The sequence below is a fragment of the Planococcus citri genome, chromosome 2 (assembly GCF_950023065.1).
Source record: "Planococcus citri chromosome 2, ihPlaCitr1.1, whole genome shotgun sequence".
In the NCBI taxonomy this organism is placed as follows: domain Eukaryota; kingdom Metazoa; phylum Arthropoda; class Insecta; order Hemiptera; family Pseudococcidae; genus Planococcus; species Planococcus citri.
This window is the reverse complement of record NC_088678.1, coordinates 56,805,030-56,830,509: the sequence shown is the minus strand read 5'-3', so window position 1 is coordinate 56,830,509 and position 25,480 is coordinate 56,805,030. Positions and strand designations below refer to the sequence as shown.

General features: G+C 32.1%; 6 protein-coding genes across 7 annotated transcripts in view; 5 read left to right on the top strand and 1 right to left on the bottom strand.

Moving 5' to 3' along the window:
- The window catches only part of LOC135836612 (uncharacterized), a 196,816-nt gene extending 188,062 nt beyond the window's left edge, over positions 1-8,754 (top strand). For both annotated transcript variants that reach the window (XM_065351551.1, XM_065351550.1), the window contains 3 exons: positions 2,940-3,079; positions 4,195-4,457; positions 7,202-8,754. In XM_065351551.1, coding sequence (XP_065207623.1) covers positions 2,940-3,079; positions 4,195-4,408 — 354 coding nt within the window. In that variant the 3' untranslated portion in view covers positions 4,409-4,457; positions 7,202-8,754. The remainder of the gene's footprint in view (positions 1-2,939; positions 3,080-4,194; positions 4,458-7,201) is intronic.
- A 3,529-nt stretch (positions 8,755-12,283) lies between these two features.
- LOC135836607 (histone H1B-like) lies at positions 12,284-13,712 on the top strand. The gene has a single exon (XM_065351545.1). The coding sequence runs from the start codon at positions 12,384-12,386 to the stop codon at positions 12,996-12,998; it is 615 nt and encodes a 204-aa protein (XP_065207617.1). The 5' UTR covers positions 12,284-12,383; the 3' UTR covers positions 12,999-13,712.
- Positions 13,713-13,858: 146 nt separating this feature from the next.
- LOC135836608 (histone H4) lies at positions 13,859-14,968 on the top strand. Its single transcript, XM_065351546.1, has one exon. The coding sequence runs from the start codon at positions 14,601-14,603 to the stop codon at positions 14,910-14,912; it is 312 nt and encodes a 103-aa protein (XP_065207618.1). The 5' UTR covers positions 13,859-14,600; the 3' UTR covers positions 14,913-14,968.
- Positions 14,969-18,356: 3,388 nt separating this feature from the next.
- Positions 18,357-18,788, bottom strand: LOC135836606 (histone H2A). Its single transcript, XM_065351544.1, has one exon. It carries the CDS (start codon positions 18,736-18,738, stop codon positions 18,364-18,366), a length of 375 nt encoding a protein of 124 aa, XP_065207616.1. The 5' UTR covers positions 18,739-18,788; the 3' UTR covers positions 18,357-18,363.
- LOC135836605 (histone H2B-like) lies at positions 18,783-22,322 on the top strand. Its single transcript, XM_065351543.1, has 2 exons — positions 18,783-19,426; positions 20,372-22,322. The coding sequence occupies exons 1-2, from the start codon at positions 19,053-19,055 to the stop codon at positions 20,376-20,378; spliced, it is 381 nt and encodes a 126-aa protein (XP_065207615.1). The 5' UTR covers positions 18,783-19,052; the 3' UTR covers positions 20,379-22,322.
- Positions 22,323-22,865: 543 nt separating this feature from the next.
- LOC135836603 (serpin B3-like) lies at positions 22,866-25,443 on the top strand. Its single transcript, XM_065351537.1, has 7 exons — positions 22,866-23,112; positions 23,280-23,462; positions 23,751-23,955; positions 24,078-24,286; positions 24,364-24,552; positions 24,653-24,809; positions 24,901-25,443. The coding sequence occupies exons 1-7, from the start codon at positions 23,008-23,010 to the stop codon at positions 25,065-25,067; spliced, it is 1,215 nt and encodes a 404-aa protein (XP_065207609.1). The 5' UTR covers positions 22,866-23,007; the 3' UTR covers positions 25,068-25,443.
- The last annotated feature ends 37 nt before the right edge of the window (positions 25,444-25,480 follow it).

Sequence of the window (25,480 nt, the reverse complement as noted above, 5' to 3'; positions counted from 1 at the left end):
TAATGAATGAGAAAATACTCACTTGAAACCGAACCAGCAAATTATAGATACCAGCATTTATTAGATGAGCGATATTTCGTGTTAAAAAAATTGCATTTATGAGGAGCATATTTTTTTTCGAAAAAAATCGCATAAATTAGGGAGAAAACTGAGTCAAATGGTGGCTGCGGTGAAGTTATTGGGCACGACGAATTCATTTCCAGTAGAAATTACACATTTTGAGGTTGAAAATTGAGCTGAAAAATTATTTTCAAAAATTCACTTTATTTATGACAAAAATCACGTCCAAATTGCATCTAGATTCATCGTTTTGGATAGAATAGAAATTTCCATTAAGAAATCGCCAGATTTTTGAATACCTATATGTATTTAGAAGCGATCAAAGCTTCGAATGAACTCCGGATTTTGACTCAACAAGTTCAAATGGGTTAGGAAATACTTTTTTGGAAATTAAAGACAATAAAAAGAGATTGAAAAAAAAATTGTTGACTGCGAATTGAGTGAAAATTTTGGCTCAGAGGGTATTTTCATCCAAGGGCGGCCATCTCCTAAAAATCAGTCATTTTTCGAGGCTCCAAATGAAACCAAAAAATTTATATCCACGAGAGGGCGCATGAAAAATTGGGAAATTTTCGCAGATTATATAAACAGAAAGGTAGGTAGGTATGTTTGAAAATTGCTGTAATTTTTGAAAATTTCGCCCATATTTTCTTAGTTTTTGCAAAATGTTGATTTTATATATTTTTCTAGTGGGGGATGGAGAGAAAGAGAGGAAGAGATCACATTGACTGAATTTTTTGCACAAATCGATGAAAACCTTGTGCATAATATATTTTAAATTTTGCCAAAGTCTATTCCTCAAATTGTGAAATGCCACTCTACGGATTTTAATGAATTTTCCTGCGTTCTTGCCTCATTAATTTTTCTCCAAGATCGGCCCTTATTGAGGTGAAAATATTGAAATTTTATAAAATTAAAATCTATTACTTAAAAAAAAGCAAAAGTCTGATGAAAACTAAAATTTTTAAGTGAATTATAAATCATAAAATTGCTTACTTGAAGAGTCATTCATTGTGATAAAAAAATTACTTTTTTTCGTGTTTTTTTATTAAAAAGAATCGGTGATTGAAACAAACTAAAAGTCCTACGAAAAAATGAAAAAAAAAATGAAAAAAAAAATCATACAGTAAGTATTTATAAAGAGCAAAAGGGATGATAATAAATCTTTTCAACTTTTATTTTTTGCAAAATGGAGGGAACAGCGAGTTAAAATTGTCCAAACTACTCTGATCTCAACTCAGAAGCAAGCTCATCTGCTAAATTTATAAAAAAATGAATCAATCATTACTTACTTTCTATTCAACGTTTTCCTGGTACCCCTCCCCCTCCCTTCATATACACAATATATCAGATTATTATACGTATGTTTTCCTCGTTCAAATTATTTTTAATTTGATATTGAAAACAAAACTTATCGAGTATTATTGCATTGAATTAGGTACTTACCTACCTAATTATTTTTTAATTTTAATATCAGGAAACGAAACTTGAATTATTTAAAAAAAATTTTTTGTGTACTTTTTTCAACTCATTAAGCATAAAAGTATTTTTTTTAAAAATAAAACCTAAACAACTTAAAATTTTACGGTAGTATTTCTTCAAACGAAACAATAAAATTTAAATAAAAAAGTTTACATGCATCAATGCAATAGTTTTTAAAAATTAGTTAAAATCAACTTGAAAAAATGTTTTACAAGTAAGTACTAGGTACCTACCAGATAAGAAGAATGTTTTTTTTTTTTTTTTTTGAATTTTAATAATTGTGTGTAGTAAATCTAACTGCCAAGTCCTGTTATGATATTTACAAAGTTGTCTGTGATATTTGTCTTAAAAAAAAAAAAACAAAAAAAAACGATATTTCCTTCCATTAAAATTTTCAATTTATAACATTTCAAAAAATGAGAAAAAAAACTTTCTAATAACCTCGTCTAGGATTGGAACTTCACGTTATACTCGTACCTACCTAGCACGAATAAAATATTCTTACTGAGTTTGTAAACTCATTTATTCAAAGATTTTATGTTCCTTGGTACAATATAACCTCTATTCTGTATGAGAAAATTCTGTTAAAATATCGTAACGTTGCTTTTTTCCTCGGTGCGAACAAATATTGCAGTCTGGCTTGGGTGATTATTACGTCGAAATTCACTCGTACTCGTATACTATGTATAAGCAACAAGTTACAATATAACGTAACGTGTAGGTGGAGGACAGAGCTATTCAAACTCGAACCTTATTTTTTGTCGCCGTATTCCAATTAAAAATTCTCGCTACGAGTTGAATTTTCGCATCGTCGAATGATATATTGGAATTTTAGCATCTACCGCGAGAAAGCATGTAAATTAACATTTTCGCAGCCTGTATGGGGTATAAATGTTACATTAAATATTCAATAGTCGTAGGCCAACCAGTATGTCAATAATTACCAACACCCTTTTGAGGATAAAATAGCAAGATTTAGTCGGCTGTGCAATGAAAGCGGGCTTTTCTTGTCGGGTGCTCTTTTTTTTTTTAATTGTATCACATCTGGCACATTTTTCACGCGAAATCGTGACGTAAATTTGGATGGCTTTTTAATTTCAACTTTCAGCTTGTGTCTAGAGATGTAGACGGATTAAATTTTTGAAAAAAGCGTCGAATACCTGGTGTCGTGTACAGATAGTTGAGGAATTTTCGGTATTTTTTTCCCTCTTCTGTACATCTAGTTAGGTACTTTATTAAATAAAAAAATCTATACCAACGTTTCTAATTTTTTTCTGCTGAAAAAAATCTCTACCAGGAGTTAGTTTTATCGAAGTTCACTTTAGTAAAAAAAAAAAACAGTATGTACTACTCGAAGTTTTATCGTATAAGCTTAACTTTTTTATTTTTATTTACAGCTTCGAGACACGAATTGCCCATTTTTGACGGAGAAAAACCAAATTCGAGTGCAAATCGAATGGGAAGAAAGTTATTTATTGTTTCAAGCTACTTACCATAAATACGACGACGTGATCCGATTGCATAATCAACAAATGAGGTATCAAAATACAGCTTTAAAATACATATTTTTATAATGTATCGATAAAAAGCGCCGTATTAACTCGCATAGACCCATTTTATAAATTATTATACTCTTGTTCTGGTACAGTACTATATTGTACCTGGCCTAAGTACGACTTGGCTGTTGAGAAAATTGCCCGATACTTCGGTTACCATGGAATGGAACCGTTCGCTTTAGATAAAATGAAATAAGTAAGAATTTTATGAAAATTTTCAGAAAATTTTTATCCTATTTTCGCGATAAAATTGCGAAAAAAAATTCATTTTGTTCGAAAATGCGCGGTAATTTGAGAAAAAAGGGGCGAAGGTCGAATAAAGTCGAGTGGTTAAAAAAAAATTGGTCTGGAGCAAAAATTTGATTTCTTTTTGCAATAAGCAAATAAAGAAAACGAAAAAAAGGCCAAAAAATGTTGATAAACGAGTTTATTGCAACATACGAGTGTAGTTACGACTTTGTGTAGTCGAACACAACAAAGTAGGGTTATGTAATACTGGCTTAGCTCAATAAGAAAAAGGAAAAAAATGTGACATTTACCAAAAACAGAGATTTCTAGCTGGAGCATTGTCATAACACATACTTACGTAATAAATGAACAGACTTTATTCGACATTAATATCTTTAGATACCGCAGGCACAATCACACAATTATTTTAATGGCTACATGAGCGTTTATTTGGGTATGTTTAGGCCCTTCTTACCTACCCGTAATAATTCACCGAGCTCAAGTTTTCGTTTTTCGGCTCAATATATAAATCACGTTTGTAAGTTGTCATTATGCATTCGCCGAAATATGCCAAATTGGAGTAGGTATAAACTTTTGGCATAAAAAGCGTTTCTTAATGATACGTTTGTTTGTGTTATGGAATGTCACGAGTAGATGTTAGAATAAGGTTTTAATTCGTCTTGATTTATTAAAGGCGGTAACGATCGGTGTTAATTTATGCTATGCGAGTATCTACCTACTAGATTATATATTTTTTGTAGGTAAAACACTTTTTTTTTTTTTTTTTTTTTTTTTAATGAAGTACAAATTTTTATTTTTTTAAAACTAAAACTCGTGTCATTTTTAAATAAAATAAATTGAATTTCAGGAAAGAAATAGCTACGCTGCAAGCGGAAAATTACAGCTTAGAAAGACAACTGTTCAGCTACCAAAAAAGTATAGCTTTTGCTCATTCTCGAGGAACGTATTCAGACGATCTTACATTAGAGGACGGCCGGCCTGAAGATGACGAGCAGTATTTCGAAGGTGGTGATTACTCTTTGGGAGACCGGAGTCTTTCTACCGATACTGAGTACGCCTGAGGGCAAGCAATTTCACGGAGTGGACATAGCGGAGAATTGAACAGACCTGGTAAATTCTTATAACGAATGTGTCCTGCTGAGGCATAATCTTCTGAATTGCAATTTTTATTAAAAATGAAACAAAAGATAGAAGGTGAAAAAACGATAAATCAAACAGGCATTTATTTTATTGGTGGAAAATGTTACGAGTATCGTGTATTTTTTCATTTAGACGAGGGACAGAATATTCGAAATTTTAATGTGAAGTGAAATAAGTCGAAAAATAAATGAGCACCTATTTTGATGGGACCGGTGTTTCTATCTACATACCTATTAAATAAGTTGCCGATTATTCGATTGCAGGGGGCAGTTTTGCCAAGTTCATGTTTCGAATCTGTCCTCCTGGAAAACTGAGAGATTTTTACTCACCCAGGAAAAAAAGTTTCAATTTCAATGGAGTACAAATTATACCAAGTTGTAACAAAAGTTTATTCGATTGAATTATGTACATAAAATGTACCAAATGAGATTCAATCAGAATCAGATTGAATTAGACCCAAGAAATGGGGCAATCCAAGTTTTGAATAGAAGCTTATATTTTGATTGGTTTCAATATTTTTTTCCTGGGAGAGATATTATAGGTAAATGATCTGAGTTGAAATAGAGATTGAAAATCGCCTAAAATTCTTTTGAGAAAAATTTAATTTGAAATTAATATTTGCCTAGTAAAATTAACTCTGTGATTGGCTAGAATTTTCTCAATCGTTAGGGCAATTAAAGAAGGAGAAATTATTGAAGTAATTTTTCTGAAACTACCTATTCCATTATCAATTTATTATGCGATCATTTTGCGAAAACGGGAATGAAATCATGTTCGAGTGAAGCTAGAGGGAACATTTTTCGAAGAAATTGGTTAAAAACACAAAACAAAGAATAATTTTTATATGTAATATGTTCTAAAACATCCAAAAGGAGGACTTAAAATGGAATTTCATCGAGAATTTATCGGAGGAAAATTTGATTTGATTTGGAATTTACATTGAAAATCTCTAAAATATTTTATATGTAAATTTTTGTTCATTTAAAAAGAGTTTGTACAAATGATTTTTTTAAAAATTGGGTAGTGAAAACACGTTTGAAAACATGTGAGGAGCTTGGAATCAAAACTCACTTTTGCCATCGGACAAAGTTTTGAGAAAATCGACAATAACTGATTTCGCCTAGTGCGTTGATGAAAAAAACGCTGCAAAGTATGTCGAACTCTTGAGTAAGACTACTAAATAGGATTCCGTGAGACATTTTTTTTTTTCAAGTTGCCATATCGTTGCAGTATGGCTATCAAGTTTGGCAAAAGTGAGTTTTGATTCCAAGGTGGGGTAATTTTACTTTCTTTTGCAAATATATCGAAAAATAAGCCTCCTAGAAGAAAACTAACGGCATTATGTCGATTGGAAATTTAATTCTCTACAATTTTCCTCGATTTAATTTTTCCGTAGAATGCTTCGTTCCGTCTCCAGACAGCTTTAAAAGTTTTGAGCACTGAATTTTCCCAAAAATTATACTTTCTTTTGCAAATATATCGAAAACTAAGCACCCTAGAAAAAAACTAACGAAATTATGTCGATTGGAAATTTAATTCTCTACAATTTTCCTCGACTCCATTTTCCTGTAGAGTATTTTGTTCCGCCTCCAGAGAGCTTTAAAAGTTTTGAGCGCTCAGTACATCCAATTTTTTACCTCCTCAGTTGCATAACTTCCAAATTCAAAACTACCATTTTCGCTATTTTCACTATCAGAAAATGCTTCCGAAGTTGCAATTGAATCATTTTGGCTTTGTAGACTGCCATGCGACCTTGAGAATACAGGTTTTTTTATAGCTTGGAGTCAAAACTCACTTTTGCCACTGGCAAAAGTGAGTTTTGACTCCAAGGGCACTTTTCAACACGAAATTGTGAAGAACTGGGGCCGAATTCGGAAAAATGGATTCTGTAGGGTGATAGAGAAATTGAAGAAGTATCCAAATCCGCAAAAAAACGCATATCGATTTTTGGTGTCAAAAGTGAGTTTTGATTCCAAGCTCCTCATGTCTTGAATGCATTTTGTGCTAAAAAATGCATACAGTTTTTTAAGATTGCAAACTTCATTTTTAATTTGTTATCAAATAGATATTGGAGAGTGATGACCTTTTGTATCGCATGACTTATAATAAAAATTGTAAAACCAAACAATGTTTTCAGCAATTTTACTGAAACCAAGTTAAAAAATTTCAAAGTTGGGTGTATTTTGAAAAGATGAAAAAAAAACACACATAGAAAAAAAGTTTCACTCTAAAAAAAAGTTTTAAACAGAGAAACCAGTTTAATTTAAACAAAATTTTGTTAGAAACAATAAACAAAACGGTCGATGGTCAAAGTTCGATGTCTTAAACAAATTTAAGTAAAACATTGTCGTTTTTTTTTCATCTTTAATTTTGTCAGAATGTAGGTAGGTACCTACGCAAAAATTTCAGAGAATAATTACACTGCAAAATTGCCGTAAAAAGCACTGAAAAGTTTCAAAAATTGGACCATAATATTAAAAATTGAAAAAAAATCATCAAAAGTTTTCAAAATGAAACGAAAAAATAAAAATAAAACGACTAAAAGTACATTTAGACCTACTACCTATAAATTATATTCTCAATAAGAGATTGCCCTCGAGCCTGAGCATCTCACTATTTCACAATTTTAATTAGGTACTTGACTACTCGTAGATAGGTACATTGACACCACCAAATCTTGATCAATTCATATTATTTACGTTTATTTTCTATAGGACCAAGTCGCTCAAAACGACCAGAAAATAATTGCTTTCAACGTGATATTCCTCATATACGTACAACGTGGAAAATAAATAACGGCGATTCTTTTGTCATGAGCAAAGACATCGAAGATGACGAAGAAGAAGAAGAACCTAATTATAATTACGATCGACGACCATCGGCTTTTCGACGCACTTCCATTTCCGTTATGTTTTCCACCATCTCGGACTATGTCTGCTCCATGAAAGCTTTCGCTGCTAATACTATAAAGCCCGCTCAAAGAAAACTCAGCCAGATTTATCAAGTGTGAAATAATTACTCGTCTGCATTTCCAAGTGATAAGACAATCAGTGTTTTTTCATATACCTATAGCCTAATGTATCTCTCTAATAATAATACCTACGTACCTACCTAATCATTTTTCATTTCTTATTACTGCTTGTTCAGTTGTGATATAAAAATACTCTCTCTTTCACTCAAGACCGATTATTTCCAAACATAATTCGGTATTTTTGTTTTTTAAAATACCCATACTTACCCAAGCGATAAGTAAAATATACGGAAGAAATTATTTCACACCGATTATATGTACTTTGTAAGTGTTTTTTTTTCACGTCAAAATTCAATGTCTTTGTCTTATCAATTTTAGTACTAGATTTTAATGCTTTAGTCGATAAAAAAAACTACCTAAATAGTGCTCGTGAATAAATTCTTTTTTTGTCTCTCTTTACCTACGCGTTGATAAAAATATTGAAATTTTTACATTTTCATGTGCCATCAATAATGAGCAAATTTAAAATTGTCTAACTAGTGTACATTTGCCTATTAAGTAATTAGCGAAGTCTTTAGAATTGAAATGCTTTTATGTAGTGGTTCTAAGAAAAAAAACAAAGAACAAAATCTATTTCTATGTTGTATCTGTTTTATTTTTAATATTGTTTGTACAGTTCTTTTTCTTTCCTTTTTTAAAATTTATTACATTTATTTCATTGTGAACTCAATTTTACCATTTTTACTTCATACTACATTAATTTATTTCTTGCGCAAGGCTCTAAAAAACATCGAATATTTTATCTATTTTTTTTTTTTTTAATGACATACTTACCTGAATTTTCCTATACTTATTTCTATAATTTGTGAAATGAAACTTTTTACCATAAAATGGACCTTATATAATTTGTATAAAAAGCTTTCCTTTTTTCTCTCTATTTCCTCTTTACGTACTATATCTACCTATGATGTATTTTTTTTATAATTTTACAACTTGATTTTTTCAAATTTTATTTTCCATTGTAAATATTTCACTTTACGTAGCTTTCATCTTCATGTGTTTGAATTGAAAGCATATTGCGCTCTTTTTTTTGCATATTTATTCGACCAAAATTTATTTTTAAAATGTCTTGGTAAATTTTTCTCTCTTTTTTTGTTCTAAAAGAATGACTGTTTTTTTTCTCGATTCTTTGAAAGAGTACTATGTTGGATGAATAGATAATATTTAATAGAAGATTGTAATTTTGGAAGATTGATCTGTTCACCGGTCTATTAAATACACTTCATATTTTGCTAATTGTTGATTGTGTTTTTTTGTTTTTTTTTTCTGAAGTTTCCAACGAGTGTTTGATACTTATGTTTAGCCAAACGCTTCTAATTTCAACAAAATTCTATTTTCGGTAAAACTGCGTGAGAGTGCACAAATTTGATGGTTTGTAAGATGGTTCTAGAATAATGGATGCTAATGCTATAACGTTTGGATGTGATTATTATGATTTATGATTATTGAGGAGCTTTTTCTAGTACCTTGTTCGCAACTAGTAATACCTAAATAATAATCTAATTTCTACACGTACCGATTTCAAATACAAAGAGTAATCTGAACAAGTACTACATTGTTGGCAATAAGTTTCTAATTAATACCTACCTAGACCTACGTATTATTAATCATTACATGGGAGACCGAATATTTTGTCGGTGCTGAAAAACAACATTGAGTCAACGTGTACACATTTTTTGTTATCGCTGTTCTTCGGATTTGAAATTCCGACTGGATTTTCTTCAAAATGTTTAAAAGTGGTTGAGTTGAGCACAAAATTGCTAGAGCTAGGGGGAAAATACACAAATTGAGTTTTTTTTTTCAAATTGGAGACAGAAACTTTCAATCAAGTACTCCTGTTATTTGCTCCCTTTCTGATGGACTATTTTGAAGAACTACTTCAATTAAAATCAATCTGATGTAATAATTAAATTCGTTTACTCGAAATAGTAATCTTTCATCGAGATTTTTCATCCCTGTCCTCTTTTCTGCAGTTTAAAATGTTTTACTGCATGTACCAGAATGATGAATATGATTAATTAGCAGCCCTAGAGAGAAATGAAAAACTTCTGCCAATGAACTTAAATCCTCACACATTTATTCCTTTTAAAGAAGGCTTAAAAATGAATTTTTTAGCATAATATTTCAAAAAAAAGTGTATAGTGTGAAACGAGTTGAAGGATTTTTAAGCCTCCGTGGTCCCTGCAAAAAAAAGTGACAACATGAAAAACAAAATTTATATTCAAGTGGTTTTTCCTTTTTTTCCCTTTTTTTTCAGAGCAAAATCTTTGAAGTTTTTCATTTTATTTTTGAACATGTGAAGACTAAAAAGGATTTTATTTTACCTAAAATTATGTACTCAAAAATTGAAACTTTGCAGTACTTACCTAATATTTTCGAACAAAATCATTCAAAACACTTCTAAAACTTCAAGTGGATATTGTAGACTTGAGATTTTTCTTCGAAACTTACAAAGAAGAAGAGATATCAATTTTAATCTTCCAAGTGTGTTAAATTGGTCTGCAGATTCTTGGTAAAAATTACTCTCCTTTAATAGAATTCCTATTCTTCGCCGAGCTTAGGTTTTTAATCCAAAAAATAAAACCGTGTTTTAAACACGTTTAAGAGGTTGGATTTTATGTCAAAATGTCTTTCTTTCTTAAACGTGGTTTTTTCAGGCTCCGTTTTTTTTTTTTTTTTTTTTTTTTTTAATTGCAAAAACTAGATTTAAGTACCTACCAAGTGAAAAAACGCGAAAATAGTATAATTTTTATTTTTTAAATTCAAATAGGTATGTAATTGATTTACTTACCTAGATAATCTTAATATCCTCAATACCATTTACGATACCGCTACGCACAATTTTAATCATGGAGGGGGTAGAATGGTTTTAGTAGGTTCTCGCGTTTCGTCGCCATGGTCATTATATTGCAAGAATTTATTCATAATTACTAAAGATAATGATCACTTCCCAAGATTTCTGAAACCAGGGAACCAGCTTAACTATCGCTGTCAAAAAACAGAGAATAAATTTGTCATCGAAAAAGACCGTCGGTCGTATCATGATCACACTCATTTTTCTGAAATTTGGCTCAATGAAAGAAAATGCTACATTTCAGAATCAAATTTGAGTTGTCGAATTGAATTCTTGATTTTTAGAAAGTGTTCGAAAATAGTCGCAATAGCGTATTATTTAGTAATTAGTAAAGCATGTTGAATTTTTATGGTAAATCATCGGCTATCTTCTTTCATGCGAAGAAAAACTCCCCTTTCAATGATTATTGTCCATTCATTGCGCGTAGATCCGGGAAATGTATAATTAGATGCAAGAAGTACCTATCTATACCTACTTTTTATAGGTAGAGCTATATTTCCCTTATGAACATTTAAGTAAAACAAAAATGGTTTTAAAATCGATTCAAATATGAGAATTAAGCAAGTATCTTTTAAAAAAAATAAGACTTAATTACATTTGAACCGTTCAAAAGTTCATTTGTTGGTTATATGTAAGTACTACAGTATTTTGCATATTTTGCAGTTCACTTACTATACGTAGCATAATGTAGCTACATGAGTTGGTGAACTTGTCTAATGTCTAATCAACAATAAATTCAAACATATGTACTTATTTGTAGATAAAATTCAAAATAAAATAAGGAATTTTTCATCAGTTTAAACTAATACCATTTTTGCACTGGCTCAATGTACTTACCTAAATAGGTAAGTAAGACTTGTTCAATGCATAAGTATTAGTCGAAAATTTTGTTTAATAATTTACAAAACGTGTCGTACACATTCAATAAGATCTCAAAAAGTGGTTAAAATAGAAAATTGAAAAAATAGAAATAAAATAAATCAGTATTTTCAATGCATTTTCATTATCGTCCTGATCTGGTGAGTATTTTTCGATTCCGTATGTGTTATGCATGCACCAAAAATATGCTGCATTGGAACCATAAAAAGGCTGAAATATGTTCAAAAATTGTCAAAAGATGAATAAATCTCAAATATTTCACTTTGTATACCATTTTATTAAAAATTTTCATCGATGTTGAAATATTTCGTGAAAACTTTATTATAATAAAATACATCATTATCGACTGCATGCAGTATTACGTTAAGATACACGATGAGGCTCAAAAACACTCGTTAAATCGATAAAATTATGTATTGATGTTGAAAAAGTCGATAGCATTACGAATGTGGCAAAATTTTCGCCATAATTCATCGAAAAAATGAACAAAAATGCATTTTTTTTAGTCATATACAAATTCGAAGTGTAAATCATTCGATACGAAACGTAGAAAAATTTGTGCTTCAGCGTTCAATGAAATAATTTTTTTCGTACCTTAAAACTGAATATATTTTAAATTTTTTTGATTTTTCATAATCTAGGAAGATTGTAGATTTTATTAAAAAATAATTGAAATTATTTTTACGATCAATTTTTTTAATTAAAACGTTTTTATTTGCGAGTGTTAATAGTTTGATCTCGACTAGCCTAGTAAAAATACATTCTAACGATGGTATTTGCAATTAAATATATACAAATCGTATACCATTTTATTCGTTAATCTTCGAAGAATACGATAAAATAATTTTCATTTAAATTTCGATATTTTATTAAACAAAATAATAAAATAAACCAAGTAGTAAAACACGAAAAGCGAACTTTCACAATTCGAATACATCGAACAACAGCTGTTTTCTCGATACGGTATTACTTTAGCGAGCTGCGCACAAGGGTCTTCACTACGGTATTACCTTCGAGTATATATACGTTCGTTGTCCATTCACGTCTTATCCTGTTTACTTTGCTATTGTGCTAGTGTTGTTTACTTTGCGTATTCGTTGTTGTTGTATTTTAAGTACTTCGTGTTTTCGACATGGTTGAATCAACTGCTGAAACCGTACCCGCTACTCCGGTGGCTGCTTCTCCTAAAAAGAAGAAGACTCCAGTCAAAGGTAAAGCTACCGCCAAAAAAGCTTCCACCCATCCGCCTACCGCTTCTATGGTCAACAATGCCATTAAATCATTGAACGAACGTGGTGGTTCTTCTCTGCAAGCCATCAAGAAATCCATCAGTGGCACCTACAAGCTTGATGCTGAGAAGCTCGCTCCTTTCATCAAGAAGTACTTGAAATCCGCCGTCGAAAAAGGTACTTTGATCCGTACTAAAGGTAAAGGTGCCTCTGGTTCGTTCAAGTTGGCTTCCAAAGCTGAACCCAAAAAGAAAACCGCAGCCCCGAAAAAGAAAATCGTCAAGAAAGTAAAATCCGGTGATGCTAAACCAGCGAAAGCTAAAACCGCCAAGAAACCCGCTGCGAAAAAGGCCGCCAAACCGAAAGCTGCTTCGAAACCAAAATCGACTACACCGAAGAAAGCTAAAGCTCCGAGTAAAGTAAAGAAAACCAAAGCTACTCCAACCAAGAAACCGAAATCGCCTAAGCCGAAGAAGACTGCGGCCAAAAAGCCCAAGAAGACCATTACCAAGAAATAAGTACACATGGGAAAGTGTACATCTTAAAACGGCCCTTTTCAGGGCCACCAATTTTATTTCTTCAAATATGTGTGAACACGTTGACTTAACTCGTATTGAGTTAGTTTCTCAATCTCAACTTCTCAACATCGCTCGAATTAGAATTTGAAATCAAATTCGAAGGAATATGAAATTATTAATTGAGTCCTAAATTTAGCGAGGATCGTTCTCATGATTCATTATGATCACAAAATGAAATTTTATGCATTAAATTCGAGGAAATACGAAATGACTAATCGAGAATCGAGTTCTAAATTTTGCGAGGATCGTATCGTTCTCACGATTTTTTATGGTCACAAAATAAAATTTTATGGTAATTATTAGGTGCCTTAATTTTGAATTCCCAGGGAAAGTTCATCAGATTCATATAAAAATGAGCAAATTTACAAAGATAAATTCTGCGTTGGAAAGTTGGTTCAAGATTTGGCCAACATTTTTCGATCTGTATCTGTTGACTTGGTAGTACGAGTAACAGTGACCTACTTAGGACGACATTGAAGACCTATTTTAAATTTAAACATCGCGATGCATTATCGGTATTCAATTTGCTGCTGGTAATATACCTAACTAGCCCTTTTAAATGATTCGATCTGAATTTTATTTTCATTATTATCAATTCATTACCAGAATGAATTTTTGTGAAGTGATTATTTAAAATATACCTATACAAGCGTATATCTATGTTGTTTCACTCTCCTGAACTCATTTGTGTAGGTATAATGTAACAGTACTGTGACCTAATTATCAACTGAATTTTACGTGGTATTTTGCCATTCAGTACTCAGACTAATAAATTCATTTTCAGAAAAAACAACGAACGAATTTTCATTAGTAAAATTTGAAAGCATTTGTGATTTAATTCGATTATTCATTTCAGCTAACTCGCAATTTTTTTTAATTCATTAATCATATAGTAAGAAATATTTATTTTTTGAAGCAGTGCTTATAGAAAAGAGGATTTCAAGGATTACGAAAGAGCTAAAAGAAAGGAGACCTTTTCAAATTGCGCAGTTAGAAGTCCTTCCAACTGTCATTGAGACTTGACGCAACAAGGGTAAACGCGTAAAATGCAAAAGACGGAATAAGTACGAAATATGTAGAATGATTCCGCGTCAATACACCTAGGTAGGTATATTTTTTCATGTAGTATTTTCTTCGTTCAGTTTATCTGAAAATAAAATAATCTATTCATAATTGATCTTTCTGCAGTAAGATATTGGGTAAATAAAAACAGTATTATTTTCTGATATTATTCGAATTTCGATAACGACGCAAAAGCAAAACAAGTAACAACGTACTTCACCTATAATAATGCAGGAACCCGATGCACCATCCCTCCTTTTCCCTCTTGCCCTACAAATACCTATTCTAACACGCGCAACCGTTAATATCATTTCTGCGCCCTGATTGGTCGATTCCGTTACTATTATGAACCAATGAGAAACGCGTTTTCAGAGTTGAAATTCATATAAATAGCAGCGCGACGAAGTTTCTAGTATTCATTCTCGTTAATCTCGTTAGTACATTTTTACTAGTGTTACTCGTGTTCATACAACCTCAACAATGACTGGCCGTGGTAAAGGTGGCAAAGGATTAGGAAAAGGAGGCGCCAAACGTCATCGTAAAGTATTACGTGATAATATCCAAGGTATCACGAAACCAGCTATCCGTCGTCTGGCTAGACGTGGTGGTGTCAAACGTATCTCCGGTTTGATCTACGAAGAAACCCGTGGTGTTTTGAAAGTTTTCTTGGAAAACGTCATCCGAGATGCTGTCACCTATACTGAACATGCCAAAAGGAAAACCGTTACCGCCATGGACGTTGTATACGCTTTGAAACGTCAAGGAAGAACTTTGTACGGTTTCGGAGGTTAATTTTGGAAACCCTGTTCCTGTTGTGAAAATCAAAACGGCCCTTTTCAGGGCCACCAGATTTATTTCTTCTACAATAGTGTGTGAATTTAAATACGTTGATTAGTGACTTGAATAAATGATATTAAATATTGGGTAGTCAAAGTAAAATGGGAATTGGGAAAAACTATGACGAAAGACTGGTATTGTGATGTAAAAATTAGAATACAAAAGTTACGGTAACCCTGTAGGCTTTAGAACTTCGGAATTAATATTAAGAAATTCGATTCGAAGTGTCAACTGGAATCAGAAAATTCGAATAATCGACTCGAAACCTAGTATTCTACTTTCAACCAAGAAACCATAGATAGTCATAGATACATTTTTGCAACTTCAAATGATACAGAATTACCACTATATGTAGAAGTTTATACCTAATAATATTACGAGTATTTTCAGTACTCGATAAGATGGCGGAATAAACTTTCGAAAAATCAGCCAGAATGTTGAATGTTTACAAAGCTCATATTTCGTTGAAAAACTTCAGTATTTTAATGCACATTGATTATATTTTTCTTGGAAAATCATTTTTACGTGATGAATCATTTATTTATTAGTTGATAGTTCGAATTACGCGTTTCATCGAAAATAAAATATGGAACAGATGATCGAAACTTGTAACAGAAAGTAAATTTTCACCAAACTAATCATTTCATTGGCGGATTCATCATCATTGTAAAACAACTGTACAGTTTGTATTTGCGCTTATAGATAAGAAGGTTTAGTGTTTCATAGACAAGTGCATCATATTGTGTAGGCTCAAAAATCTTATTCATTCGTGTGACTCAGATCTTTGATGCAGAACCAGATCAACATTGAGAAAAAAAAAGAATATTACTTATTTTATAGAACGTTTACCGAATTACTATCAATAAAAATATACTTCAAACAAAACAACGTTAAACGTGATGAAAGCTTCACCCATTAAAGTGATTTTTCAAGTACTGGCCCAATTGAACAATTATCAGTATATCTGTAAAATCGAATTAAAATTTGGTTTGGTAAGTGGACGAAGGAAGCAGAGAGAAAGGTACTCGAGTATAACTACGAATATCAGAATTCAAACTTCAAAAAAAAAACTTTTAGAAATGAAATGAATCAGCAAAAGCATCTTGTTTCGGTTATGGAATAATTCCATTCGAGTTGTACAATGAAGTTTATATTTAGGGCCAATGTGATGAAATTCAGGACAAATCTATCATCGTAGGTTGATAGAATAAACAGTGATGAAATTCAATCGTGTTTTAATTTAGTAAATAAAATCACAGATGAGAAAAAAATGTCCTAAAACGTGAAAAAAACAAAATACGAAACACGGAATCCCATTGGCCCATTCATAATTATTGTAAAACAACGTTAATCACACGTATATTTGGTTCCTAGTATGATGTTTACTGTGGTATACATTATATCCATGTTACGAGATGGTATTTTTGCACTTCACGTAATAAATATCGTCAATCTGGACTCGCATTTGACAATAAAATTATTAATTATTAAATTTTGTTATTCAATGTTCAATTTTGGTTCAATTGCACCCGCATATTGAGACTATTGAGAGAAAAATTATTCAACTCTACATATTGAATATAAATCACTATTTACGATTGAAAATCCATGATAGCTAGACTGTTACTTGATCATTTGATTTTTTTTTCAATAGTTTTTTCCTGTTCTAAATTTTTCGTTTTCATACATTTCATTTCATAGAAAATTTTTGTTCACTTTCTTTTTTTCTGAGTAAAATTGAATACTGTGGAAAGGAAATCATATTACTTTGAAAAAGTTGATACAAAAGTAAAACTTCAATTTTTTCATTCTTGAATTTTTCGTTCTCATACATATTTTCATTTCATATGAATCTAATTCTTTCAATATCAATAATTTTGGAGGTGAAATTGAAAAATAAACATAGATCCATCAAGCTCATAAATCCTCATTAGCAGAAACAAAGCTTGTAAATTTGCTTTAAATTGAATAATAATTTATGTAGATACATTTATATTGCGATGGGATGAGATTTGAGAAGTTCTCCTTTCTCATTCAATTTTATTTTAAAAAATTACCCAGTGGAAAAACATAATTTGATATATGCTATTGAGAAAACCAATACAAAAAAATGTAGTTACTTTATCATAATCATTGCAAATTGCGAAAAATCACAACTTAATAAAGAAATCAAAATGAAATGGATCAGTAAAAGCATCTTGTTTTGGTTACATGGAATAATTCCATTCAAATCGTGCAATGAAGTTTGAATTTTGGACTAATGTATGAAATTCAGGACAGATCAATCATCTTAGGTTGATAAAATGAACAGTGATCAAATCCAATCATGTTTTTAATTCGGTAAATAAAATCTTAGATGAGAAAAAAATGTTCCATAGCGTAATAAGAAACAAAATACGAAACACGAAATCCCATTGGCCCATTCATAATTATTGTAAAACAACGTTAATCTCGCGTATATTAGGTTACTAGTATGATGTTTACTGTGGTGTATATTATTTCATGTTACAAGACGATGTTTTTTCACATCACGTAATTAATAACCTCAATTTGGACTCGCATTTGACGATAAAATGATGAATTATTACATTTTTTAATTCAATGTTCAATTTTGGTTCAATTGCACCTGCATATTGAGATTATTGAGAGAAAAACTAATCAACTCTGCGCCTCTGCATATTGAATATAAATCAGTATTAACGCAATTGAAAATCCATGATAGCTACAGAGACAAACTGTTACCCATTTGATTATTTGATTTTTTTTCGATAAAATACGCTTTATTAATACGAAATCGAAATCTTGATTTTTTTCTTGTTCTTTGAATTTTACGTTTTCATACATTTCATTTCATAGAAAATTTTTGTTCAATTTCTTTTTTTTTTTTTCTGAGTAAAATTAATAAATGCTGTGGAAAAAAATAGTGTTGCTTTAAAAAAGTTGATACAAAGTTGAATTGAAACTTCAATTTTATTTCATTCTCAAATTTTTCGTTTTCATGCATTTTTTTTCACTTATTCATTCAATATTTTTTTGGGAGAAAAATTGAAAAAAGAACGTACAACGCAGATCCTCAAGCTCGTATCTTTACTTTACTAGCAGAAACTAACGCTTGAATAATTTTCTTTAATTCGTAATACTGAATAATAGGTAATTCAAGTATATTGCGATGAATGCGATGAAAAGTTCTTCTCACTCCTTACCTCATTCAATTTTCAAAAAATGACCCACTGAAAAACATAGCGATGATCTACTCGATGGGTAAAAACTATGCATACAATAAAAAACTGTAGGTACTCATACCATACTCTTACTCTATCAATTGCAAATTGCGTAAAATCACAAATTAATGAAGAAATCGAATTAGTGGCCCTGAAAAGGGCCGTTTTAAGTGTAGTGTAAAAGCTTATGCTTTCTTCTCGGTTTTCTTGGGTAAAAGAACAGCTTGAATATTCGGAAGTACACCACCTTGGGCAATGGTAACTCCGGATAACAATTTGTTCAATTCTTCGTCGTTTCTGATGGCGAGTTGTAAATGTCTCGGGATGATACGAGTTTTCTTGTTGTCACGGGCAGCATTGCCTGCCAATTCCAAAACTTCAGCGGCCAAGTATTCCATGACAGCAGCGAGGTATACTGGAGCACCGCCTCCAACTCGTTCGGCGTAGTTTCCTTTACGGAGCAGTCTGTGGATACGACCGACTGGGAATTGTAATCCGGCACGAGATGAACGAGTCTTTGACTTTCCTTTAACTTTACCGCCTTTACCACGACCAGACATGATGATTTTGTATTGAGTAAAATTCACGAACACTAACACAAGAAGGTTTGATAGTACAATGATGTTACGATGCGAACGCCGCTATTTATATATGAAATTCGTAGCGGATGAGAAACGTAACAACCAATCAGAGCGCGTTATTCGATACACCCTAACCCGGTTCTAGTAGTTCAAACGAGTTCACCAACTGTGACTAAACCGCGCGCTCTCATTGGTTGGTAGGATTTGATCGTTTCGAATAAATACTACGCGCGTTTCTTACGTAGCATCATTTCGTATCGTTATATTGTACCGATCACATTTCGTTCTTTACAATGGCTCCTCCGAAAAGCACTGGCAAAGCTGTCAAAAAAGCCGGCAAGGCTCAGAAAAACATCAAGAAGGATGATAGCAAGAAACGTCACAAGAAAAGGAAAGAATCCTATGCCATCTACATCTACAAGGTGTTGAAACAAGTCCATCCCGATACTGGTGTCAGCTCGAAAGCGATGAGTATCATGAACAGTTTTGTGAATGATATTTTTGAACGTATCGCCGCCGAAGCCAGCCGTTTGACGCAATACAACAAAAGATCAACCATTACCAGTCGGGAAGTTCAGACTGCTGTCCGTCTTTTGTTGCCTGGAGAATTGGCCAAACACGCTGTATCCGAAGGCACTAAAGCTGTTACTAAATACACCAGCTCGAAGTAAATATCATCATCTGTAAATCAAAACGGCCCTTTTCAGGGCCACCATAAAGATTTCTATCTACATAATGATTAATCACGTTGATTCAGATATAATTTAATGTAATGATAATGTAATAATTAGGGCTAGGATTTATATGCAAACGCATATCTGTTTTGGCTATACTAGTTAGAGCATATCACTGTTTCTTTTGCGATTCATACATTTCTGAGACGAATGGTGAAATTTTTTAGCGGATATTTCCGCATATTTTGGGTATAAATGCATATATTCGCATATTTTCGTCAAAAAATGCTCTTTTAGCGCATATTTATCGCATATTTTGAGTCGATAGCGCATATTTCGGAAAAAATCACAAAAATTGATTCAAAAAATGCAACATTTAGAAAAAATTGTAAATTTTTCAAATTGAAAAAAAAACTTTTTAAAAATTGAAACCATGATTTTATTTTTATTTGTGCTCAGAGACAACCGGAAATCGGTTTTGATTGACAATCTTAAACAGCATTTGATAATCGGATGTTATTCCAATGTATAATTCTTCCTTTTATAAAAAGAAAATGCTATTTTATGAAATTAATCTGAATGGGTGTATTTTTTCTGTTTATGCACTGCAATTTCAGCTCCAGATTGAAAATGCCTTTATTTTGATATGCAACATGCTGCACTTTTATAGCGCATATATTCGCATATTTTGTCATTTTAGCGCATATATTTGCATATTTTCGTCATTTTTAGCGCATTTTTAAGGCGCATATAAATCCTAGCCCTAGTAATAATAATTTGACTTATACATACAAACTTGAAATTGAAAATATCAATAGCCAAGTTACAACGTACGTAATACGTATAGTCATGTACCACTACTGACTACACGAGAAGCTATGCTATGCATCTAAAAATTCACGTAATGTGTTTCTTATCTCATATCTGATTTTTTTCAGAAGGTGAGGCTGAGATAATAACTTACTACGCTGCTACGCTGGAACAAGATTTAAATTTTGAAGGATAAGAAATGCTTCTGTAAGTGAGTGAACAATTTTGAACAAATTATGCGTAAGCCTAGTAGGCTAGATAGGTATTCAGTTCACAAAACGAATGGAAACTCATCTTTTCCTTCAAGAATCATTCCAAAAAAAAATTATAATAATGCGTCCAAGCGAAGAGAGACTGCAAAATTTTTAGTTTTCGGTTCAAAAACTATTTCTTATTGTACCTAAGTATTTTGAAAGACATTTTAGAACATATGAACTTACAAAAATTATTCAAAAAAACGTAGAAACTGTTATCCGTCTGAGAGAAGCGAAGGAGGTTTTTTTCTTGTAAAAAATTCGGAATTTTTCTTGTAAAAAATTCGGAATTTTTCACGTAAAAAATCTACAAAAACGTACATTGGAGAAATAATTAGTTTGAGCTACTCGTTCTTACCCCCTCTCCAAATAGTCACGCCATTGAATGTACTCATTTTAAGTAATGATGTTCAAGTACATAATATCACTCAAAAATGAAATAAAATTAAGGTTTCTTCCTACGTCGTCCTCCCACCAAAAAAAACCACAGGACTCATTTATAAAATGTATGCCTTAGATACAACTTATTTTACAAAGTTCATCTAGTCGTTTCCATTTAATAAACTTGACAAAATTCAGGTTCTCAGATTTTCTCGAAAATTCGTCAACATTGAGTCATTGAAATGAACTGTATGTCATGAGAAAATTTTCAAATGATAGTCTTTCTTATTTGAAAATGTAGAGTCACACTGGTGATCCCATTTCATCCTTTTGACATAGGTATGTAATTTTTTGGAAGAATGAATCTAAAGAAAGTATGAAAGTAATGCTATTCTAACGAATGGCATGGTGGACATGGTTGGTAGGTATAGTTACGAGTTAGGTACCTGCTGATATGAGATATCTGCTACGTTTCATGTTGCAATTTGCATGATAATCATTAAAACTTTTTATCTGTATAAAATATATCAACATCGAAATAAACTTGATTGTCACGTACACAACAAAAATGTTTAGGTAATTCAAATGTTTTATCATCTATCCTCTGTATGAATGAAGAAACAAATTCGATGATTCTGAAAAAGTCCATTTCTGATCGGCTCCTGGAAAAATGAAAATTGAAATAATGACCGAAAATTGAAGGGGCCCATCTCATATTCATTTTCTCAGGAGCCGAATTTTCTCTGCACAATTCAGAACATAATGTAGAAGAATTGACGAAACGAAGTACACGAGCTATAAATTTATCATTGCATATAGGTACCCAAAATGCCTTCTTTTACATTGGTTTCATGAGATAAAGCACGCGAAGCATGAAATAGTTTTCGAAAAAATAGGCTGTACTGTTTCATGGAAGAACTAGAATGAAAGAGACTAGTTCATTTATTTACTAAAAGTAAAAATGTTACAACCTCAATGAAGTCATCTTGAAAGCGCGACAGACAGACTAGACAATAGGAAATAGGTATAATGGAAGTGATCTTTTAAAAAATGATGCTAGCACGTCCTTCCAGACGAGCGGTAAAATAATTATGTAAAAGGAAACAGGCAGGTGGACATTTCTAAGAATTGGGGAGAAAGCACTGAAAGTAGGATTGTAAATTTTGTGCCGACAGTCGACAAGAAAAAATGCATTTAACGATGATCTCACTCTACATCGCTACACAATACCCCTATTTGGACGAGAATTTGAAACGAAGAGAAAAATCACGTCAAAACTCAAAGTAATTCTCAACAATGTACCTATTTTGCACATCACTAGAATGGGATGATAAAAAATACTAAGAAAACGAGGGTAGCTAACCAAACCAACTTTATAACCAAAACAATAGGGATCAGGTTCAAGGAGAGTTCACCGGAAAGAGAGAAAGCATGAATAGAGACGAATGAAGGATTTCTAGGAAACGTGATTTTTTAATGAAAAGGACAGACAAGAGGCGCCTAGTGCTCCGCACTGTTACAGTTATAGTCGATCATGTGAACCGTAGATCCTAGATCGGTTTTGGTTGATTTGGATATCTTGACGTAGTCTGAGTGCACTGCTACATAAGCGGCAACTCGGCAACTTAGCAACTTCGTTTCGCGTCAGTGGAACGAAAATGATAAGAAGTTGCTCGGTTATTGGCTGGAACTAGCAACCAAATCAAAATTTTTTGATTTGGTTGCCAAGTTGCCAGTTGCTGGTTGCTAGTTGCTGCTTATGTAGCAGTCGACTGAGAAAACAGTAACTGAGAACTGGTGTACTGAAACAACGAACGTGATTGGGTGGCGGTTTCATTCGGATCACCCAATAGAAATAGTAATACAAGTGTACTACATTGTACCTGCATTGCACGTTTTCGTGTTTCAGGATATAACTTGAGAAATTAGAATCAGGATTCTTCTTGACATCTTGACCCTTTATTTTCATTTTTTTTCTCATTTCGCGCGTTGTTGTTTAGCAGTTATTTAAGAGGACTATTGTGTTTTGATTGATTTTGATTTCTCCCAGTCCTAGTGTTTAGTGTTGAGTGTTGACGTGACGTGATACAGTGATAATTTGCTTTCACTATTCGAACTGTTTTTTGAAAATGGATAAGTTACATTACAAGAAAGAAATTTCACGTTCAGATCATGGAAATATTCTTCAAAAGTTATTGCTATCAAACAGTAAATTGGCGCACGATATCTACAAGGTATGTAAAATTAAATTTAAATGCAATATTCTACGAGTAAGTTTACCTACTCTTTAGTTCTATGTATCTACAGTGCAGCTGCATACTGCATCAATCTTACTCGATTACTGTATTTTCCCTTCCATAGGTATAAATTTGATTGAAATTACATCTGAATTTGTGTGCAGGTTCTAACTCAGGAGTGTACTGGAAATCTAATTTTCTCACCCATCAGCCTGCAAATTGCGCTATTGATACTGTTCAGTGGCGCGAACAAAAAGACGGCAGAGGAACTCAAGAGTGGGTTAAATTTAACTGAAGAAAAAGACGAAGTCCTTCAGGGAACGAGTTCCTTATTGGAAAGTTTACAAGTAAGAAAAATATTGGTGTTGAGTACATACGTAAAATTTCAAATTAATGCACATAAATGTCGATAACATGGCTGGAAAATTCTTCCTGTTTAATAATTATTATTGAAGACCGAATGTTTAATTTGACGCTAGATGTTTATGTAGGTATTGTTGTACCGATTTAATGCTACCTACCTTTTAATCGAAAATGCTTTTCTCGTCATTATGCTTTTAGGTACCTATACCTACCTTACTTACAGAACTATACTTATTAAATATTAATAGAATATTTATTTTCATGGTATTTAGAATTCATGTTTGAAAGTAGCGTCTCAGATGTTCATCGCCGAGAAATTTCCCATGAAAAAATCATATGAACAATTGGTTGCGAAGTATTTTGAGTCTATCTATCAAACTGTTGATTTTGCTAAATTTCCCGCCAAAATAGCAGATATGATCAATTCATGGGTATCTGAGAAAACGAATAATTTAATCACTGAAATAATTACTTCTGGTAAGTTGGTTGCATTATTGTTTACGGATTGCAGTTATTTTCGCCTAGGTATCCACATACTTACTTAATAACTATACCCTGCACATAAAATAATCTTGAACTTGAAAATTATTCATTTTCAGATGCTCTGAATAAAAATACTGCCATGATACTGTTGAATGCTGTGTATTTCAAAGCAGACTGGTCTCATAAATTCAATTACTATTCTACGAGGAACGAATCGTTTCATGTGTCCCCAGACCAGTGTATTGAGATTTCTATGATGAAGAAATCTAGCCATATGCAGTATTCAAAGCAAAAATCGTTCGGAATTCTTGAAATTCCTTACCTGGTACCATCAGTATTTTTTCAATAATATTTCTTTTTCAGTGACTTGATTTTAATATTAAAATTGATCTGTGTTTACAGGGTGGAAATGATTTGCGTTTTCTGGTTTTTCTGCCTGATAAAATCAATGGATTGCCTCAAGTCGAAAGTGCATTATTCGAAACTGAATTCCAAGAAATGCTCAGTGAGGTAAAAACCATTTGGGTAAACTTGAAGTTACCCAAAATGAAAGTTGAAGAATCAATCAACGTGAAACACATTTTAGAAAAAGTAAATTTATTTCTGTAAATTCTCCGAAAAACTCCAATTTTTCACTCGAAATGCTTCCTAATACATAAGTATATTATAATTGTATCGTGTGTTGAAACAGCTTGGTATGAAAGAGATGTTCAACCCGAATTCTGCGGACTTTTTTGATATGTTCTCTCGTGAAGTGGTTAATGACGTTTTATTTGTGAACGATCTCTTTCACAAAGCTGTCCTTAAGGTTAATGAACATGGAACAGAAGCCGCTGCTGCTACTCACGGTATGCTATTTTGAGTTATGTTATTCAATGTTCCAACTTAGGTGCGTAAATCATATCAAATGTTATTAATTATTTTGTTTGAATATTACAGTAAGTTTATGTGGCGGTGGCAGTGTACCAGAAATGATCGATTTTCATGTCAATCGGCCATTTATTTTCATGATTTTACAAAAAGACTTGATTCTATTCATGGGTAGAGTTACTAATCCTCAGAGTTATGGTGATGATCCTCAGGAATTTCAACCCGGTTACTTCTAAATTCTATTTTTTTCACGTATATTTTTACTCGTTTTCGACGAAGCTACTCGAAAGTGAAATTGGAAATGGATAGGTTTTTATTTTATTTTCTTCGCGTGAAAAAATGACGTTGTAGTTACTTTTGTTTTGCTCCCGTTTTTACCAGTTGATGAGATAACATTGTACAGATACAAATAATATTGAATTTTCCATTGTATACTTTAAAGTACGTAATTATGTATTATTCTGTTTATGTGTTTCACTATTTTTGTCATTACTTTAATCGATCAGGAGATGAACAAAATATTAAACGATTTTACGAAATGTTTTTATGTCTACTTCGTGTTTATTGCTTGAAAGTTGAGTAAAGAATCTAATACTCTTCTTTTAATTACTACTTTTGATGTTCGACAGTCGACTTTCAAAATAAAAAA

What these genes read in the sequence shown, in the direction of transcription:
- LOC135836608 (XM_065351546.1), top strand. Translation starts at nt 14,601, where the DNA reads ATGACTGGCCGTGGTAAAGGTGGCAAAGGATTAGGAAAAGGAGGCGCC.
- LOC135836607 (XM_065351545.1), top strand. Translation starts at nt 12,384, where the DNA reads ATGGTTGAATCAACTGCTGAAACCGTACCCGCTACTCCGGTGGCTGCT.
- LOC135836606 (XM_065351544.1), bottom strand. Translation starts at nt 18,738, where the DNA reads ATGTCTGGTCGTGGTAAAGGCGGTAAAGTTAAAGGAAAGTCAAAGACT.
- LOC135836605 (XM_065351543.1), top strand. Translation starts at nt 19,053, where the DNA reads ATGGCTCCTCCGAAAAGCACTGGCAAAGCTGTCAAAAAAGCCGGCAAG.
- LOC135836603 (XM_065351537.1), top strand. Translation starts at nt 23,008, where the DNA reads ATGGATAAGTTACATTACAAGAAAGAAATTTCACGTTCAGATCATGGA. An exon ending in CCTTATTGGAAAGTTTACAA is followed by an intron (nt 23,463 to 23,750) that starts GTAAGAAAAATA and finishes CATGGTATTTAG; the next exon opens with AATTCATGTTTGAAAGTAGC. An exon ending in TGAAACACATTTTAGAAAAA is followed by an intron (nt 24,553 to 24,652) that starts GTAAATTTATTT and finishes GTGTTGAAACAG; the next exon opens with CTTGGTATGAAAGAGATGTT.